Raw genomic sequence first — 22,171 nt, 5'->3', positions numbered from 1 at the left:
ATACTTCTCAGATGTCCATTACCACCAGAGTTGAAGGAAACCCTGAGAGGCTAACTCTGAATGAGACACAAGTGACAATGCAGATGGACCTTAAGGACTTCAGTTTACTGCGCATGCACCAAGGAAAGATCAGAGACTGCGTATGAGCCAAATCAGACTTGAGCACACAGAGGGAGATCGTTAGTACGTACGGATTGATTAATTGGACCACACTATCTGTAAATTGGGCGTTTCTGGGTGACTACTTTTTGAACAGACAGATCTGTTCTATGTAGTAGAAGTGTTGTGGGAGTGTCACGGGTGTGGAGGCCAACTTTCATGCTCAATCGTAGCCCGCAGTCGTAGGTGGGACACCTGTTTCAGACAAATCTTTTGCACCAGGCAGGGGGTGGCTGCTGGTCCATATAATGTACTAATGGTGATGACTGCGGATAGAAAAACAATGAGCAGGACAGGCTTGCACAAGCAGTTGAACAGGTCAGATATGTCCTCATACATCTAGCCTGAAGTTGCCATGTACCAGGGAAAAAATGCACAAAAAGACACCCAACCTTAGTAGTCTCGCTTATTACTAGGCGTTACGAGATGGGCTGTTTAAGTGACTGCAGCAAGAATGTAGGAGGACACATCTGCACATGGACAAAGTCTTGCCTTAGAGTAAGCTAGATTGCTGCAGCCGTCCAGCCCTATGGCAGTAGGCACTCATTATTGGCCACAGGTAAGAGCAGCGCTGCTCTGCCAGTAAACCATTATGGTGACCTTACATGAGATTGCTGTGCTTCATGTAACAGAATGAAGCATCGGTGTGATCAGGACTTGCACCCCTGGGATAACCACAGCTACCTGCAGGTGGAAAGTATGGTCACACCAAGATAGCTACTCCTACAACACCCCCTGTGTTTAAGAAAGAGATTACATAGGCAATTGCATGGTACCAGTAACACATGCTGTAGCAGGTCAAAGCAAATAAATTAAAGTTAAGGAGATAAAACATACACCAACAATTTATAAATACATTTAATGAAGCCCCACCAAACCATCAAAAATACAGTAGTACACCTAAATGGCTTCATGGTAAATACTAGAATGCACAAAATACAATTAGGGGGAATATTTAATTGGTTGGAAGTTCATAGAATTAGCTTAGAGGATAATCATGAAAAAGTGTATGTAAGAAAATATGGGGGTAATTCCAAGTTGATCGCAGCAGGATTTTTTTTTAGCAGTTGGGCAAAACCATGTGCACTGCAGGGGAGGCAGATATAACATGTGCAGAAAGAGTTAGATTTGGGTGGGTTATTTTATTTCTGTGCAGGGTAAATACTGGCTGCTTTATTTTTACACTGCAAATTAGATTGCAGATTGAACACACCACACCCAAATCTTACTCTCTCTGCACATGTTAAATCTGCCTCCCCTGCAGTGCACATGGTTGTGCCCAACTGCTAAAAAAAATCCTGCTGCGATCAACTTGGAATTACCCCCTATATGTGTTAAAAAGGCTACAAAACAAAGTATGTCTCCCCAAGCAATATAGAATTTCTGGGAAGAATAAGTAGTGAAAATTGTTATTCTCTACAAAACCGTCTCCGTAGCCAACTCTGTGTATAAAGGTGGAAATGCTTCGTACGGTACTTGGGAAGTAAGGTTGGAAATAATTCTGTGCCCATTGTGTGAACAGCTGGACATAAAGCAAGCGCCATCTAGTGTTTGATGTGAGAAACTTCAGCTATTAGCATGGATGCTTTGCAAACTGAGCAAAAGGAGTTCATGATGTGTTAACTTAACAGTTAAGGTTTAATCAGCAATTGAACAGAAGAGGATTTGATTCTAGAGCTGACAATTTGTCTAATGTAAGTGGTCACATCGAATCCAATTTTGGAATTATCATTGGTTTTGAAGTAAGGACTTTTCTCTATCGTCCTAAGTGGATGCTGGGGTTCCTGAAAGGACCATGGGGAATAGCGGCTCCGCAGGAGACAGGGCACAAAAAAGTAAAGCTTTTACCAGATCAGGTGGTGTGCACTGGCTCCTCCCCCTATGACCCTCCTCCAGACTCCAGTTAGATTTTGTGCCCGAACGAGAAGGGTGCAATCTAGGTGGCTCTCCTAAAGAGCTGCTTAGAGAAAGTTTAGCTTAGGTTTTTTACTTTACAGTGAGTCCTGCTGGCAACAGGATCACTGCAACGAGGGACTTAGGGGAGAAGTAGTGAACTCACCTGCGTGCAGAGTGGATTTGCTGCTTGGCTACTGGACACTAGCTCCAGAGGGACGATCACAGGTACAGCCTGGATGGTCACCGGAGCCGCGCCGCCGGCCCCCTTGCAGACGCTGAAGAGAGAAGAGGTCCAAAATCGGCGGCTGAAGACTCCTGAGTCTTCATAAAGGTAGCGCACAGCACTGCAGCTGTGCGCCATTTTCCTCTCAGCACACTTCACACAACAGTCACTGAGGGTGCAGAGCGCTGGGGGGGGCGCTCTGAGAGGCAAATAAAAACCTTATTAGAGGCAAAAAATACCTCACATATAGCCCACAGAGGCTATATGGAGATATTTAACCCCTGCCTAACTTCAAAAATAGCGGGAGACGAGCCCGCCGTAAAAGGGGCGGGGCCTATCTCCTCAGCACACAGCGCCATTTTCTCTCACAGAAAAGCTGGAGAGAAGGCTCCCAGGCTCTCCCCTGCACTGCACTACAGAAACAGGGTTAAAACAGAGAGGGGGGGCACTGATTTTGGCGATATTGTATATATATAAAAGATGCTATAAGGGAGAAACACTTATATAAGGTTGTCCCTATATAATTATAGCGTTTTTGGTGTGTGCCGGCAGACTCTCCCTCTGTCTCCCCAAAGGGCTAGTGGGTCCTGTCCTCTGTCAGAGCATTCCCGGTGTGTGTGCTGTGTGTCGGTACGTGTGTGTCGACATGTATGAGGACGATGTTGGTGAGGAGGCGGAGAAATTGCCTGTAATGGTGATGTCACTCTCTAGGGAGTCGACACCGGAATGGATGGCTTATTTAGAGAATTACGTGAGAATGTCAACACGCTGCAAGGTCGGTTGACGACATGAGACGGCCGACAATCTATTAGGACCGGTCCAGGCGTCTCAGAAACACCGTCAGGGGTTTTAAAAACGCCCATTTACCTCAGTCGGTCGACACAGACACAGACACGGACACTGAATACAGTGTCGACGGTGAATAAACAAACGTATTTCTCATTAGGGCCACACGTTAAGGGCAATGAAGGAGGTGTTACGTGTTTCTGATACTACAAGTACCACAAGAAAGGGTATTATGTGGGAGTGAAAAAACTACCTGTAGTTTTTCCTGAATCAGATAAAATAAAATGAAGTGTGTGATGATGCGTAGGGTTACCCCGATAGCAAATATTGGCGTTATACCCTTTCCCGCCAGAAATTAGGGTACGTTGGGAAACACCCCTTAGGGTGATAAGGCGCTCACACGCTTATCAAGTGGCGTTACCGTCTCCAGATACGGCCGCCCTCAAGGAGCCAGCTGATAGGAAGCTGGAAAAATATCCTAAAAAGTATATACACACATACGGTGGTTATACTGCGACCAGCGATCGCCATCAGCCTGGAGATGCAGTGCTGGGTTGGCTTGGTCGGATTCCCTGACTGAAAATATTTTATTCATGTAGAGCATTTAATAGGATGCATTCTATATATATGTATGTGAGATGCACAGAGGGATATTTGCTCTCTGGCATCAAGATAAGTGCGTTGTCCATATCTCCCAGAAGATGTCAGGGACACGACAGTGGTCAGGTGATACAGATCCCATACGGCAGATGGAAGTATTGCTGTATAAAGGGAAGGAGTTATTTGGGGGTCGGTCCATCGGACCTGGGGACCACAGCAACAGCTGGGAAATCCAACCTTTTTTACCCCAAGTTACATCTCAGCTAAAAAAGACACCGTCTTTTCAGCCTCAATCTTTCCTTTCCCATGAGGGCATGCAGGCAAAAGGCCAGTCATATCTGCCCAGACATAGAGGTAAGGGAAGTAGACTGCAGCAGGCAGCCCTTTCCCAGGAAAAGAAGCCCTCCACCGCGTCTGCCAAGTCCTCAGCATGACGCTGGGGCCGTGCAAGCGGACTCAAGGTGGGGGGGTAGTCTCAAGAGTCTCAGGGCGCAGTGGGATCACTCGCAAGTTGACCCCTAGATCGTACGAGTATTATCCCAGGGGTAAAGATTGGAGAGTCGAGACATCTTCTCCTCGCAGGTTCCTGAAGTCTGCTTTACCAACGGCTCCCTCCGACAGGGAGGCAGCATTGGAAACAATTCACAAGCTGTATATCCAGCAGGTGATAATCAAAGTACCCCTCCTACGACAAGGAAAAGGGTATTATTTTTCCACATTATATTGTGGTACTGAAGCCAGACGGCTTGGTGACACATAGTCTAAATCTAAAATGTTTTGAACACTTACATAAAAGGTTCAAATCGAGATAAAGTCACTCAGAGCAGTGATAGCGAACCGGAAAAAAGGGGACTATATGGTGTCCCTGGACATCAAGGATTACCTCCATGTCCAAATTTTGTCCTTCTCACCAAGGGTACCTCTGGTTCGTGGTACAGAACTGTCAATATCAGTTTCAGACGATGCCGTTTGAATTATCCACGGCACCCCGGGCCTTTTTACCAAGGTAATGGCCGAAAAGATGTTTCTTCAAAGAAAAAAGGCATCTAAATTATCCCTTACTTGCACGACCTAAAAAGGGCAAGTTCCAGAGAACAGTTGGAGGTCGGAAGAGCACTATCTAAAGTAGTTCTTCGACGGCACGACTGGATTCTAAATATTCCAAGAATCGCAGCTGTTTTCCGACGATACGTCTGCTGTTCCTAGGGATGATTCTGGACACGGTTCAGAAAAAGGTTTTTCTTCCCGAGGAAAAAGCCAAGGAGTTATCCGACCTGTCAGGAACCTCCTAAAACCAGGAAAGGTGTCTGTACACAAGAGTCCTGGGAAAAATGGTGGCTTTTTACGAAGCAATTCCATTCGGCAGATTCCATGCAAGAATTTTCCAAAGGGATCTGTTGGACAAATGGTCAGGGTCGCATCCTCAGATGCACCTGCGAATAACCCTGTCGCCAAGGACAAGGGTATATCTTCTGTGGTGGTTGCAAAAGGCTCATCTATTGGAGGGCCGCAGATTCGGCGTACAGGATTTGATCCTGGTGACCACGGACGCCAGCCTGAGAGGTTGGGGAGCAGTCACACAAGGAAGAAACTTCCAGGGGGTATGGACGAACCTGGAAAAGTCTCTTCACATAAACATTCTGGTACTAAGAGCAATCTAAAATGCTCTAAGCCAGGCGGAACCACTCCTGCAAGGAAAACCGGTGTTGATTCAGTCGGACAACATCACGGCGGTCGCCCATGTAAACAGACAGGGCGGCACAAGAAGCAGGAGTGCAATGGCAGAAGCTGCCAACATTCTTCGCTGGGCGGAGAATCACGTAATAGCACTGTCAGCAGTGTTCTTCCCGGGCGTGGACAACTGGGAAGCAGACTTCCTCAGCAGACACGATATTCACCCGGGAGAGGGGGGTCTTCATCCAGAAGTCTTCCACATGCTAATAAACTGTTGGGAAAGACCAATGGTAGACATGATGGCGTCTCGCCTCAAGGACAAGTATTGCGCCAGGTCAAGAGATCCACAGGCAATAGCTGTGGACGCACTGGTAACACCTTGGGTGTACAAATCAGTATATGTGTTTCCTCCTCTGCCTCTCATACCAAAGGTATTGAAGATTATACGGTGAGGAGGAGTAAGAACAATACTAGTGGCTCCGGATTAGCCAAGAAGGACTTGGTACCCGGAACTTCAAGAGTTGGTCACGGACGACCCGTGCCCTCTACTTCTGAGAAGGGACCTGCTACAACAGGGTCCCTGTCTCTTTCAAGACTTACCGCGGCTGCGTTTGACGGCATGGCAGTTGAACGCCAGATCCTAAAAGGGAAAGGCATTCCAGAAGAAGTCATTCCTACCTTGATTAAGGCAAGGAAGGAAGTCACCGCGAAACATTATCACCGCATTTGGCGAAAATATGTCGCGTGGTGCGAGGATCGGAGTGTTCCGACGGAGGAATTTCAACTGGGTCGTTTCCTACATTTCCTACAATCAGGATTGTCTATGGGTCTCAAATTGAGATCTATTAAGGTTCAAATTTCGGCCCTGTCAATATTCTTCCAAAAAGAATTGGCCTCAGTTCCTGAGGTACAGACTTTTGTTAAAGGAGTACTGCATATACAGCCTCCTGTGGTGCCTCCGGTGGCACCGTGGGATCTAAATGTCGTTTTAGATTTCCTCAAATCCCATTGGTTTGAACCATTGAAAAAGGTGGATTTTAAATATCTCACATGGAAAGTGACTATGTTACTGGCCCTGGCTTCCGCCAGGAGAGTATCTGAATTGGCGGCTTTATCTTATAAAAGCCCTTATCTAATCTTCCATTCGGATAGGGCAGAACTGAGGACTCGTCCGCATTTTCTCCCTAAGGTGGTATCAGCGTTTCACCTGAACCAACCTATTGTGGTGCCTGCGGCCACTGGCGACTTGGAGGACTCCAAGTTGTTGGACGTTGTCAGAGCCTTAAAAATATACATTTCAAGCACGGCTGAAGTCAGAAAATCTGACTCGCTGTTGATACTATATGCACCCAACAAGTTGGGTGCCCCTGCTTCTAAGCAGACGATTGCTCGTTGGATTTGTAACACAATTCAACTTGCTCATTCTGTGGCAGGCCTGCCACAGCCTAAATCTGTTAAGGCCCATTCCACAAGGAAGGTGGGCTCATCTTGGGCGGCTGCCCGAGGGGTCTCGGCATTACAATTCTGCCGAGCAGCTACGTGGTCGGGGGAAAACACGTTTGTAAAATTCTACAAATTTGATACCCTGGCAAAAGAGGACTTGGAATTCTCTCATTCGGTGCTGCAGAGTCATCCGCACTCTCCCGCCCGTTTGGGAGCTTTGGTATAATCCCCATGGTCCTTTCAGGAACCCCAGCATCCACTTAGGACGATAGAGAAAATAAGAATTTACTTACCGATAATTCTATTTCTCGGAGTCCGTAGTGGATGCTGGGCGCCCATCCCAAGTGCGGATTATCTGCAATACTGTACATAGTTATTGTTAACAAATTCGGGTTATATTGTTAAGGAGCCATCTTTAAGAGGCTCTTTCTGTTATCATACTGTTAACTGGGTTTAGATCACAAGTTGTACGGTGTGATTGGTGTGGCTGGTATGAGTCTTACCCGGGATTCAAATTGCCTCCCTTATTGTGTACGCTCGTCCGGGCACAGTACCTAACTGGAGTCTGGAGGAGGGTCATAGGGGGAGGAGCCAGTGCACACCACCTGATCTGGTAAAAGCTTTACTTTTTTGTGCCCTGTCTCCTGCGGAGCCGCTATTCCCCATGGTCCTTTCAGGAACCCCAGCATCCACTACGGACTCCGAGAAATAGAATTATCGGTAAGTAAATTCTTATTTTTGCGATCATATAACTAGTACATCAGGTTTCAGGATATTAGCTTGGCCCACTAATGACTGTGCCGCCTGCAGAGGTTTTCTAGTTGATTTTACACGTCTGCTACTGAACATCAGCCTTTTCTATAATTAGTCCTTACCATTTTGCTTGTTTCGTCTTTCAGGTGTAGTGACTGTGGAGTGTCTCTGTCCCATCGCTACTATGAAAAAGATGGGAGACTTTTCTGCAAGAAGCACTACTGGGCACGCTTTGGTGGCATGTGCCAGGGCTGTTCTGAGCACATTACCAAAGGGCTGGTTATGGTAAGCAATCAAATATATGCTGAGCAAAGATTATTTATGTATCCTAATAATTATCTTGCCTTCGTTTGCAAAGCCTGTCATGGTTTTACAACCTCTAAATGTATAGATATTCTTTATTAGTGATGACTGACCATTTGTATGTACTGTACCATGCACTGCTGATCATATGGATACACAATGGTGTTTTGCTTTGATAGGTAGCCGGAGAGCACAAGTATCACCCAGAATGCTTCATGTGTGCACGCTGTGCCGCTTTCATTGGTGATGGAGAAACATACGCTCTGGTGGAGAGGTCCAAGTTATACTGGTAAGATGGAGGGTTTGTGAAACATAATTGTAACACAGAGGATGGAAAATGTTGAGCCTATTTGGCTGAATGTGGCACGTTATGACTACGTTCAGAATGTCAACAGTCGAAATGTCGATAGCAGAATGTCAGCCTATTCTGAATGTGGACACGGTCATTATAGTGATACTAACTTAATGACAATCCTAACTCTAACTGCAGCCTAGCCTTAACCCTAAAACTAAATCTATTACTAAAATATACTGTTGACATTGTGACTTGTCATGCATATTGTCGACATAAGGACTATGTCGCCATTGTCTATGTTTATGAGCATTACAGTACCTTGAGTCTTTTTCACAGTGTACCTATCATGGTCAAAGAAAATGTAATTTGTATATTTAATACATCACATACGGATGTGTCTAATGCCATGATGCAGTAGGCACATACATACTTCCAGTAACTATAGCAACCAGTCACACATTTCCTTTCATTTTGTAAACTTCACTAAAAATCACTCTTAGAACCTAGGGCCTAATTCAGGTCTGATCGCAGCAGCAATTGCAGTGTAAAAATAAAGCAGCCAGTATTTACCCTGCACAGAAACAAAATAACCCACCCAAATCTAACTCTCTCTGCACATGTTATATCTGCCTCCCCTGCAGTGCACGTGGTTTTGCCCAACTGCTAACAAAAATCCTGCTGCGATCAACTCAGAATTACCCCCTAAGGGCGTAATTCAGATTTGATCGCAGCAGCAAATTTGTTAGCAGTTGGGCAAAACCATGTGCACTGCAGGGGGGGGCAGATATAACATGTGCAGAGAGAGTTAGATTTTGGTGGGGTGTGTTCTATCTGAAATCTAAATTGCAGTGTAAAAATAAAAGCAGCCAGTATTTACTCTGCACAGAAACAAAATAACCCACCTAAATCTAAATCTCTCTACAAATGATATATCTGTTCCCCCTGCAGTGCACATGGTTTTGCCCAACTGCTAACAAATTTGCTGCTGCGATCAGATCTGAATTACATCCCTAGTGTGCAGCACAGTGCACCATTTTAGTACATACTCCCGATGTAGTTGCTCTATTATTCCTCTCCCAAAGCTGCAGTGGAAATAGTTCTATTGATGTGGGCGATGGAGTGCCATCTAAAGACATCATAAAAAAAGATACAGAAAAGGCAACTTACATATTTTGTAGAGGAAATGGTTTGGCATATAGGTAGCTTTCCGATTATTGGAATGTTCAAACTAGAGATGCGCAGGTTCGGATTTATCCGGATTTACTCGGATTTACCTGGGTCTCAAAACGGCATCTTATTGGCTCTCAGATGTCACGTGTTTTGGTTAGTCAATAAGAAAAATCCGGATAAATCCGAACTTGCGCTAATTCTGGCGTTAAGAACCAAGTAAATCCGAACCTGCACATCTCTAGTTCAAACCAGTAACAATAAGGGTGCCATATTGTCAGTGCTTAAATGCCATTGTTTGCCTGTAGCCTTTTAATCAAGATGAACTGAGAGCCAGAACATTGAAATAAGGAAACATGGGCGAAGTGGACATAATGGAGAGAAAATCAGGACAGGCCGGAAGTTGGGAACCCTAGAGGACTAGATAGCAGTAACAGAAAGTGTTTCTCTTTAAGGAGCAGATGTACTAAGCCTTGGGGGTAAATTTACTAAGATAGGAGTTCTATGTAAGATGGGATGTTGCCCATAGCAACCAATCAGATTTCAGGTATTATCTTCTAGAAGGTGCTAGATAAATGAGAAGTAGAATCTGATTGGTTGCTATGGGCAACATCCCATCTTAAATAGAACTCCCATCTTAGTAAATTTACCCCTTGGAGAGAGATAAAGTACTAACCAAGCAGCTTCTAACCATAATTTTTCAAACACAGCCTGTAACATGAACGTTAGGAGCTGATTGGCTGGAACTTTATCTACAGTACATCCACTTTATCACTCTCCAAGGCTTAGTATATCTCTCCATAGAGGTAAAAGTGAAAATGTCCACATGCATATTGGTCCTAATGCAGAAGTGGTTGGAGTTGCGCCTTGTGCCACTAAGTACAAATTATCGATACTTTGCGCATGGGTAGGACTCGTTCTGCACGAGCGCGAACAGATCCTGCATGCAGTACGGCAGCAGACTGTCAGTGATTGACAGTCTGCTGCCGTCTGGGGGGTGGGGAAGGGGCAGCAACGGCATCTGTTTGTGTATATGGAGGCGTACTGCCGGCATTTAGGTGGAGGGAAGAGGTCAGGGATCTCCGTCGTTGGGTGAAGATTTTCTGGCCTCCGTGACGGGCGGCTTGCGCGGCACCATGGGTACTATAAGCCGACCGATGGTGACTGAGTGATTTGATGCTGTGTCCTAGGATGCAGCTCGGGTCACAGCTGCAGCAGGAGGCGTCTGCTCATAATAGATGTCGTCTGCTGCATCACGATACAGCGCTATCCAATGAAGCAGCAGTGATAGCAATTCCAACCACTTCTGAATTAGGCCCATTGTCATTTGCCCTCTTCACTCTATGGGGCAGATGTACTAAAAGGGGGTACTCACGGAGCGATCGGTGCTTAAAATATAAGCAATCTGACTAGATTGCTTAGATTTTAAGCAGTGATCACTCCGTGTGTACCCCCACAGCGATAGCGATGCGCAGCCCCGCGCATCGCCATCGCTGGTGCTAGATTGACCTGCATGCAGGGTGAAATGAGCATCCCCATCCTCGCTCCCCTCGCACGCTCAGCACACATCGCGCTGTGCTGAGCAGGGGGAGAGATGTGTCCTGAGCCGTTCGCTCAGCACACCTCTCCCCAAATCGGGCCGTGAATACGTCCCTTTAGCCTTGGATAGTGATAACGTGGAGAGAGATAAACTACCAACCAGTCAGCTGCTGTCTCTTTCAAACACAGCCGGTAACATGATAGTTAGAAGCTGACTGGCTGCTATTTTGGTATCTCTACTTTATCACTTTCCAAGGCTTAGTACTTCTCCCCCATAGTTAGCAGATCTCTTGAAAGTTCATCTATGTGAAGCCAACAAATAGGAACAGGCTGAAGATTTGTCATCTGTGTTCTTATCTGAGCAATGGACAATAGACAAGCTGAAGCTTTTAATAATACTGTCTTCCTCTTGTCTCTTACAGTGGGCCATGCTTCTATCAGATCTCTCTGACTCCAGTGATTGACTCCCCGGTCTCTCGATCGCCTCACACAGTGACTCTGGTCTCTCTACCTGCATCAGATGGCAAACGTGGTCTCTCTGTTTCCATCACTCCGTCATGTGCGGAGCACTCTCACACTGTGCGAGTCCGCGAGTGAGTATCTCCTGTTCTCTGTGTCCTACCGCACCTGTTACCTGTCTGCGCGGATGTATTTTTATAATAAGATAAATGGGATAAGGTGTTGTAAGCATTAGCAAACTCATGGATTTAACCTGGAGAAGGGATAAAGAAGTGATAAGCGCAAGATGATAACGCACCAGCCAATCATTATGAATTTGAAAAACAACAGGAACTGGCTGGCTGGTGCGTTATCACCTTGCACTTATCACTGCTTTATCCCTTCTCCAGGCTTATTACATCTGACCCAGGATTCCTGTACACCAGTATTTAGAAGTAACCCCCAATATATGTGCCAAATGTGCTTACAGTAAAAGCAAGATGATAACGCACCAGCCAAGATACATCTGTTATATCCATCTATCCTAAAGGTCTCAGGACATACAGTATTTGTGATGTGCAGTTTTCTGTACAGTAATATGATGGGATTACTGTTGGGGGGAATGTACCTGAAGAGAGATAAACCAACCAATCAACTCCTGTCCTTTTTATCAAACCCAGCCAGTTAGCTGATTAGCAGGTACTTCATCTGTCTCGTATCGCTCAGATGTTGCACTTAGGCCGATAGCATACTGGTCAGGTCACAGTCTGTGGATTCCCAGGGATGCACTGGAGATATTGGGGGAAATGTAACAGTCTGCGAGATGCACACATCAGCAGTTTGTCCTTTTAAATTATTACCACAGACACATCGGAATCGCTCTGATGCCTGAATCTCGCAGGTTATTATACTTCCCTCTTCAGGCAAAATGTAATAGGATGCAAGTTCTTCTTTTCTCACACATTTTGAAGGTGCGAGTTTGCCATGCAACTCGCATATGTAATAGGGTGCACGTTTCCATGGTCAAACGCAAGTCGAATGCAATGATAAAACACACCTGGAAGCATGCAAGTTTTCTACCAACCGGAATGCGAGTTTCATAATGCGAGTTGCACAGTTTTAAAGAAAGTCACCCATTGGCACCCAAAACTCACCTGAGTTGTACCTCACAACCCCTATGTTAGTCCCAGCTCGGCCATTTTGACCTTTGATAGGTTTGTGAAAGACACTGGGGAGGAGTGGAGGCTGTGATAGTGCTAGAGAGAGAGAGAGTGTTTGGAGTATTTTTTTGTTTCACCATGTCATCATTCAAGCAGAGAGTTGTAGGAGAGCAGAGTAAGGAGGATGAGGAGGAGGTGGTGATGCTGCAGTCTGATAGTGAGGAGGAGGGAGGTAGTGAGGAGCAGGAGACGCAGGAAGAAGAGGATGAGCCAGCTGTGTGTGCCCCTGGAAAGACACGTACTGGTAGAAATGTCTACTTCAGTTCTGAAGAAAACTGCGCTCTGGTCCGTGCTATGGTGGCAGTTTTCCGAAGCCTCCTTGGTGCCCAGGCATACAAGATGACAGCATCACGCAAGAAGGGGATGTGGCATACCTTGACAGATACCGTAAATGCAGTCATCTCATACCGCCGTGACCTCAAAAATATAGAAAAGCATTTTAACAATGTCAAGGGGGTGCTTAAAGCAAAGATGGCCGAGGAGCACCGTCAAGAAAGCAGGACAGGGGGTGGACAAGCTGTTTCCATCTATTATACCAACTATGAAGAGGAGCTGAAACAAGTCATCTCCCTCTAAAGTCCTTCCAGGCTTGAATATCGAGGACATAGACCGTACACCAGCCCCAAGGCGTCATGGTGAGTAAACAAACAAGTATCCCCCTTGTAATTGTACCAACCTAAATCAGTGTCAGCTGTTCCTTTTTTGACCTCTTCAGGGACAAATTAATTTGTTACAGATATATAATTATTTAACTGCATTGCTTGTAATACAGATTTTAATAATTAATATAATCACCAAAATTTGTCAAATATATAGGGCGGGATGTAATAGAGTCTGAGTTCGCTGGATGTGCGGGATGCCAGACGAATAATGTCCAAGCTCTGCTGGCATCCTGCACATCTGATGATCTCGGACTCTGTTACATCCCGCTCAGTGTTTCAAACGTAAAAAAAGTAATGCATTTAAAAATAGGCAATTAAAAAAAAAAAAAGGTACACATATACAGTGTGGCAGTGTCCCTGAAGAGGTTAAGTCTGAGATTGGAAATCTTATAAATGTTGGGGGTCATTCCGAGTTGTTCGCTCGCAAGTGGATTTTAGCAGATTTGCTCATGCTAAGCCGCTGCCTACTGGGAGTGAATCTTAGCATCTTAAAATTGCGAACGATGTAATCGCAATATTGCGATTACACACCTCGTAGCAGTTTCTGAGTAGCTCCAGACTTACTCGGCATCTGCGATCATTTCACTGCTTGTCGTTCCTGGTTTGACGTCACAAACACACCCAGCGTTCGCCCAGACACTCCCCCGTTTCTCCGGCCACTCCTGCGTTTTTTCCGGAAACGGTAGCGTTTTTTCCCACACGCCCATAAAACGGCCTGTTTCCGCCCAGTAACACCCATTTCCTGTCAATCACATTACGATCGCCAGAACGATGAAAATGCCGTGATAAAATTCCTAAGTGCATAGCAAATTTACTTGGCGCAGTCGCAGTGCGGACATTGCGCATGCGCATTAAGCGGAAAATCGCTGCGATGCGAAGATTTTTACCGAGCGAACAACTCGGAATGACCCCCGTTATCTTTTCAATTGTATGAGTCTGAGACAGCCTAGCAGAGTAAAGGGAGGTACACACTTAGCACACACTAGAGATGTGTGCTGAGCGATCTATCGCAGACCACTCAGCACGCATCTCTCCCCCTGCTCAGTGCGATGTGTGCTGAGGAGGGGGCTCAATCTAGCACCGGCGATAGCGGCCCCGCGCATCACTATCGCTGGGAGGCATACATATGAGAGATCCGTACTTAACTTCTAAGCAATCTAATCAGATTGTTTAGATTTTAAGCACGGGTCTCTCCGTGTGTACCCCCCTTAAGAGACATTTGCAAATGTGCGCCATAGAACCAACAAGCAGTATAATTCTCTAGGCAAATCCATTAGCACATAATGATGGTCTTTAGTATCGTTTATGATGTATTTTCAGCACTAGGTACATGTGCTATATACCATTAAACAGCACTGATTTTTTTACATTTGTTTTTCCGGAGCTGCTGCACCAAGGCTCCTGCAAAAAGGCAGCACACTAAACAGGGCGGGGAGGAGGCTGCTGAATACAAAACAGAAAAAAACACACACACTACATACATCTCCATGGGTCAGCAGGCCATGTAATCTGTGATGTCACATAAAATTTATTACATTAGCAATGTGACATTAAGTCCGGCGAATATTACCGTAATTTTTTGGTATAGTGCAGGTATGTTTATTTACCATTATTTTTTTCTTTTTAGGTTTGTCTCGTGTTTGGATATCTCCACCACTTTCCCCACCACCTGCGCCTGCTGTTTCGGACAGACCTGTTAGGCTTGCAGTGTATTCGTCAGAGGAGGACACTATTATCCTCACTCCCATGGAATCACACCAGCTCCTAGCCCACCAACCCAGCAACGTACACCCACATAAGCCATGTCTAGCCCCCCTACCTCAAGTGTGGAGGATTTTGCACTGTCCCTTGACAGCTTCCAGCATCACCTGAAGGCATTCATGGATTACCAAACCCAACAAATGGTTGCCATGGCCCATGACCCATAAGTTACGGAAGCTGAACCACACCACAACGGTGGCCCAGGGGACCCACATCCAGATGGCCAGTGAGATGAACCTGAGTATGTTCAAGTTGACACAGGCCGTCCAGGAGCAGACTCAGACCATCCAGGAACTATCACAGCCTGCAAAGGGAGCTGGTGGCCCAAAGGGTCATTAGGGATGCTCACTCCACTTCAGTAGTGAGCTTCCAAGCCACCAGCCCCCAAACTGCATCACCGGTGACCACCCTAGGCGTAGTGTACATACGCGTGGAGGTGCACCTAAGGGTGCAGGGAGGGTGCAGAGGTAGTTCCACCTCATAGTAAAAAAAAAAAAATTTGCGTTTTGTTGATTTTGTGTTTGTTTGTTTTTTTTTATTATTATTTATTTAATGTTCAGTAAACTAAAAAATATTTCTGTCTGTCTTTATTTTTACAGTAAGTTATTTGTGTAAATTGGTTTTGAATTTTTGGATTTTTTTTTTTTCATTGTACATGTGGGTACACTATTTAGGGGGTACATTACTATAAATGGATTTTTTAACACTTACACGTAGGTACACTATTTAGGGTGTTCATTACAGGTAATGGGTTTTGATAACTGGGTTTTTAATATTTACATGTACTATAGGTACACTATTTAGGGCTTAAGTTATTGTAAATGGGTTTTTAAAGTTAGATATTTATTTAGATATGTTAAATGATTGTAAATGGGCTTCTGCAGTGAATTTTTATATTTTTAAGCAAAGTGTCATATTGAACTCGCCTATCTAAACGTGGTCTAGTTTTTGGTGAGTTTTGGTAAGATTTTGGGTGGGAGTTGTCAAATCGCACCCTGTTACTTTGGGCGAGTTGTATCTTCAAAATAGAAAAACATCTGGATGCGAGTTTATACATTGTGAATTGTGGGATTTTGAGAAACATGTGAATTTACATGCTCTCGCACCCTATTACATTGGCCGAGTTCTTAAAATGTGCGCATTTTGCGGTAAACTCGCACATCTCCCAAACTCGGACCCCATTACATTTAACCCCTGGTGTTTGTTTGTTTTGCGATAGTATTGCGATATAGATTATAAAGGTACATATTTTCATCTAAACTTCATTTTAGTGGGAGAAAGCAAACAAATCTAAAACAAGCCTTAATATCTAACATTATATGTATAAACTGTTCAGCAGATTCCCTTACCCCCCTCTTACTGAAAATCCCCAGATAATAAATTGCATACAACATGTATTTAACTCATATTTACTAATACCCCTCTCATTCCGCACAAATAACCCGGTATTGACCCGGCATGTGTATATATATTTCTACTCCAAGAAAAAATGCTTAAGGTGCAATATATATAATGTATGTGTGTATATAATTAGATAAAACCTGCGACTTTCACAGGTTTATTTCTGTAGAGTGTGGGTGTCTCTGACTAAGCAGAGAGAGAGCGTGCAGGTACTAGACTGTGAGATACGAATTCTTACAGTGCTGTATTGCTAAAATATATTTATTCTTAAAAAATGTCCATAAATGTTACTTTGTTGCATATAAGGCTTCTCAGCACTCTTTTGTACATAACACTTATACCCCTTTTACACCTACGAGCACGGGTCGCAGCCGGGAGCCTGACACGGGAGCTGCCCCCTGCTGCGACCCGTGCTCGGTCCCTTTCCCATTAGCAGTCACAACCCGGCATATGCCGGGTTGGTGACGCTTCTAGCTACACGGCAGGGGCGGCGCAGGGAGATCACATGATCTCCCAGCGCCGCCCATCCATACAGTGTAAACGGGAGCCGTGTCGCATCGACACGGCTCCCGTTTACACTACACCCTACCCGGATCATTCCCGTGTCCTACCCAGGTAAATAGCCGGGTAGGATTCACGGGTCACTTGATCCGGGTTTACCCTTTTCCACTTGCCAAAAACACGGGTAAATGCGCGCCCCCGTGCATTTACCCGTGTTTTTTGAGCTAGTGGAAAAGGGGTATTACACACCGAAAAGGTGTAACACGGCAATAGTGGGAAATTTCAGTACTGAAATGAAATCTATAGATGTGTAACTGAGACGACTGTCAGTGTCAGGGAAAATCTGAGCGTTTATAAGAAAGTTTAGTACAATGTGGAAATGTGATCAGGGAGTGGGGGGGGAGGGGGGGTGTCTAATAATGGAGAAAACGTAAATAGCTGTAAATGATCATTAATGACTGATGTGGCGGGGGAGACGGATGTGGTAAATAATGAAGACATTTTGGTCAAGTAAAGCAATGCGCAATATCTTAGGAATTCCTGTTTCCAGATCATTAAACTTGTTTAATAAAATTTCTCTATCGTCCTAGTGGATGCTGGGGTTCCTGAAAGGACCATGGGGAATAGCGGCTCCGCAGGAGACAGGGCACAAAAGTAAAGCTTTCCGATCAGGTGGTGTGCACTGGCTCCTCCCCCTATGACCCTCCTCCAAGCCAGTTAGATTTTTGTGCCCGGCCGAGAAGGGTGCAATCTAGGTGGCTCTCCTAAAGAGCTGCTTAGAAAAGTTTAGCTTAGGTTTTTTACTTTACAGTGAGTCCTGCTGGCAACAGGATCACTGCAACGAGGGACTTAGGGGAGAAGAAGTGAACTCACCTGCGTGCAGGATGGATTGGCTTCTTGGCTACTGGACATCAGCTCCAGAGGGACGATCACAGGTACAGCCTGGATGGTCACCGGAGCCTTGCCGCCGGCCCCCTTGCAGATGCTGAAGTAAGAAGAGGTCCAGAATCGGCGGCAGAAGACTCCTCAGTCTTCTAAAGGTAGCGCACAGCACTGCAGCTGTGCGCCATTTTCCTCTCAGCACACTTCACACGGCAGTCACTGAGGGTGCAGGGCGCTGGGAGGGGGGCGCCCTGGGAGGCAAATGAATACCTATTTTGGCTAAAAATACCTCACATATAGCCTCCGGAGGCTATATGGAGATATTTAACCCCTGCCAGAATCCGTTAAGAGCGGGAGACGAGGCCGCCGAAAAAGGGGCGGGGCCTATCTCCTCAGCACACAGCGCCATTTTCCCTCACAGAAAGGCTGGAGGGAAGGCTCCCAGGCTCTCCCCTGCACTGCACTACAGAAACAGGGTTAAAACACAGAGGGGGGGCACTAATTTGGCGTTAGAAATATATAAAAAATGCTATAAGGGAAAACACTTATATAAGGTTGTCCCTATATAATTATAGCGTTTTTGGTGTGTGCTGGCAAACTCTCCCTCTGTCTCTCCAAAGGGCTAGTGGGTCCTGTCCTCTATCAGAGCATTCCCTGTGTGTGTGCTGTGTGTCGGTACGTGTGTGTCGACATGTAGGAGGACGATGTTGGTGAGGAGGCGGAGCAATTGCCTGTAATGGTGATGTCACTCTCTAGGGAGTCGACACCGGAATGGATGGCTTATTTAGGAAATTACGTGATAATGTCAACACGCTGCAAGGTCGGTTGACGACATGAGACGGCCGACAAACAATTAGTACCGGTCCAGACGTCTCAAAAACACCGTCAGGGGTTTTTAAAACGCCCGTTTACTTTAGTCGGTCGACACAGACACAGACAGGGACACTGAATCCAGTGTCGACGGTGAATAAACAAACGTATTCCTTATTAGGGCCACACGTTAAAGGCAATGAAGGAGGTGTTACATATTTCTGATACTACAAGTACCACAAAAGAGGGTATTATGTGGGATGTGAAAAAACTACCATAGTTTTTCCTGAATCAGATAAATTAAATAAAGTGTGTGATGATGCGTGGGTTCCCCCCGATAGAAAATTATGGGCGGTATACCCTTTCCCGCCAGAAGTTAGGGCGCGTTGGGAAACACCCCTTAGGGTGGATAAGGCGCTCACACGCTTATCAAAACAAGTGGCGGTACCGTCTATAGATAGGGCCGTCCTCAAGGACCAGCTGACAGGAGGCTGGAAAATATCATAAAAAGTATATACACACATACTGGTGTTATACTGCGACCAGCGATCGCCTCAGCCTGGATGTGCAGAGCTGGGGTGGCTTGGTCGGATTCCCTGACTAAAAATATTGATACCCTTGACAGGGACAGTATTTTATTGACTATAGAGCATTTAAAGGATGCATTTCTATATATGCGAGATGCACAGAGAGATATTTGCACTCTGGCATCAAGAGTAAATGCGATGTCCATAACTGCCAGAAGATGTTATGGACACGACAGTGGTCAGGTGATGCAGATTCCAAACGGCACAAAGGTGTATTGCCGTATAAAGGAAGAGGAGTTATTTGGGGTCGGTCCATCGGATCTGGTGGCCACGGCAACTGCTGGAAAATCCACCGTTTTTACCCTAAGTCACATCTCTGCAGAAAAAGACACCGTCTTTTCAGCCTCAGTCCTTTCGTCCCTATAAGATCATATCTGCCCAGGGATAGAGGAAAGGGAAGAAGACTGCAGCAGGCAGCCCATTCCCAGGAACAGAAGCGTTCCACCGCTTCTGACAAGTTCTCAGCATGGCGCTGAGACCGTACAGGACCCCTGGATCCTACAAGTAGTATCCCAGGGGTACAGATTGGAATGTCGAGACGTTTCCCCTTCGCAGGCTCCTGAAGTCTGCTTTACCAAGGTCTCCCTCCGACACGGAGGCAGTATGGGAAAAAATTCACAAGCTGTATTCCCAGCAGGTGATAATTAAATTACCCCTCCTACTACAAGAAAAGGGGTATTATTCCACACTATATTGTGGTACTGAAGCCAGAAGGCTAGGTGAGACTTATTCTAAAAAAATTTTTGAACACTTACAAAGGTTCAAATCAAGATGGAGTCACTCAGAGCAGTGATAACGAACCAGGAAGAAGGGGACTATATAGTGTCCCGGGACATCAGGGATGCTTACCTCTATGTCCCAAATTTGCCCTTCTCACTAAGGGTACCTCAGGTTCGTGGTGCAGAACTGTCACTATCAGTTTCAGACGCTGCCGTTTGGATTGTCCACGGCACCCCGGGTCTTTACCAAGGTAATGGCCGAAATGATGATTCTTCTTCGAAGAAAAGGCGTCTTAATTATCCCTTACTTGGACGATCTCCTGATAAGGGCATAGTCCAGGGAACAGTTGGAGGTCGGAGTAGCACTATCTAGGATACTGCTACAACAGCACGGGTGGATTCTAAATATTCCAAAATCGCAGCTGATCCCGACGACACGTCTGCTGTGCCTAGGGATGATTCTGGACACAGTCCAGAAAAAGGTGTTTCTCCCGGAAGAGAAAGCCAGGGAGTTATCCGAGCTAGTCAGGAACCTCCTAAAAACAGTGCATCATTGCACAAGGGTCCTGGTAAAAATGGTGGCTTCCTACGAAGCAATTCCATTCGGCAGATTTCACGCAAGAACTTTTCAGTGGGATCTGCTGGACAAATGGTCCGGATCGCATCTTCAGATGCATCAGCGGATAACCCTATATCCAAGGACAAGGGTGTCTCTCCTGTGGTGGTTATAGAGTGCTCATCTTCTAGAGGGCCGCAGATTCGGCATTCAGGATTGGATGCTGGTGACCACGGAGCCCAGCCCGAGAGGCTGGGGAGCAGTCACACAAGGAAAAAATTTCCAGGGAGTGTGATCAAGTCTGGAGACTTTTCTCCACATAAATATACTGGAGCTAAGGGTAAATTTATAATGCTCTAAGCTTAGCAAGACCTCTGCTTCAAGGTCAGCCGGTATTGATCCAGTGGGAAAAACATCACGGCAGTCGCCCACGTAAACAGACAGGGCGACACAAGAAGCAGGAGGGCAATGGCAAAAACTGCAAGGACTTTTCGCTGGGCGGAAAATCATGTGATAGCACTGTCAGCAGTGTTTCATCCCGGGAATGGAAACTGGGAAGCAGACTTCCTCAGCAGGCACGACCTCCACCCGGGAGAGTGGAAACTTCATCGGGAAGTTTTTTCCACATGATTGTAAACCGTTGGGAAATACCAAAGGTGGACATGATGGCGTCCCGTCTGAACAAAAAAACGGGACAGGTATTGCGCCAGGTCAAGAGACCCTCAGGCAATAGCTGTGGACGTTCTGGTAACACCGTGGGTGTACCAGTCGGTGTATGTGTTCCCTCCTCTGCTTCTCATACCTAAGGTGCTGAGAATTATAAGACGTAGAGGAGTAAGAACTATACTCATGGCTCCGGATTGGCCAAGAAGGACTTGGTACCCGGAACTTCAAGAGATGCTTACAGAGGTCTTATGGCCTCTGCCGCTAAGAAGGGACTTGCTTCAGCAAGTACCATGTCTGTTCCAAGACTTACCGCAGCTGCGTTTTGTCGGCATGGCGGTGGAAAGCCGGATCCTAAGGGAAAAAGGCATTCCGGAAGAGGTCATTCCTACCCTGGTCAAAGCCAGAAAGGAGGTGACCGCACAACATTATCACCACATGTGGCGAAAATATGTTGCGTGGTGTGAGGCCAGGAAGGCCCCACAAAGAAATTTCAACTCGGTCGTTTCCTGCATTTCCTGCAAACAGGAGTGTCTATGGGCCATCAAATTGGGGTCCATTAAGGTTCAAATTTCGGCCCTGTCGATTTTCTTCCAGAAAGAATTGGCTTCAGTTCCTGAAGTCCAGAAGTTTGTCAAGGGAGTATTGCATATACAACCCCCTTTTGTGCCTCCAGTGGCACTGTGGGATCTCAACGTAGTTCTGGGATTCCTCAAATCACATTGGTTTAAAACCAGTCAAATCTGTGGATTTGAAGCATCTCACATGAAAAGTGACCATGCTCTTGGCCCTGGCCTGGACCAGGCGAGTGTCAAATTGGTGTTTTTTTCTCAAAAAAGCCCATATCTGTTTGTCCATTCGGACAGGGCAGAGCTGCGGACTCGTCCCCAGTTCTCTCCCTAAGGTGGTATCAGTGTTTCACCTGAACCAGCTTATTATGGTGCCTTGCACCTACTAGGGACTTGGAGGACTCCAAGTTGCTAGATGTTGTCAGGGCCCTGAAAATATGTTCCAGGACGGCTGGAGTCAGGAAAACTGACTTGCTGTTATCCTGTATGCACCCAACAAACTGGGTGCTCTTGCTTCTAAGCAGACTATTGCTAGTTGGATGTGTAATACAATTCAGCTTGCAC

General features: G+C 45.9%; 1 protein-coding gene across 2 annotated transcripts in view; it reads left to right on the top strand.

The window, feature by feature from the left end:
* LIMK1 (LIM domain kinase 1) overlaps positions 1-22,171 on the top strand; it is a 255,805-nt gene that overhangs the window by 177,139 nt on the left and 56,495 nt on the right. For both annotated transcript variants that reach the window (XM_063956172.1, XM_063956173.1), the window contains 3 exons: positions 7,681-7,819; positions 8,017-8,126; positions 11,261-11,431. In XM_063956172.1, the coding sequence (XP_063812242.1) occupies positions 7,681-7,819; positions 8,017-8,126; positions 11,261-11,431 (420 nt within the window). The remainder of the gene's footprint in view (positions 1-7,680; positions 7,820-8,016; positions 8,127-11,260; positions 11,432-22,171) is intronic.

This window comes from Pseudophryne corroboree, chromosome 2, assembly GCF_028390025.1.
Source record: "Pseudophryne corroboree isolate aPseCor3 chromosome 2, aPseCor3.hap2, whole genome shotgun sequence".
In the NCBI taxonomy this organism is placed as follows: Eukaryota; Metazoa; Chordata; class Amphibia; order Anura; family Myobatrachidae; genus Pseudophryne; species Pseudophryne corroboree.
This window is presented reverse-complemented; position numbering and strand designations above follow the sequence as displayed.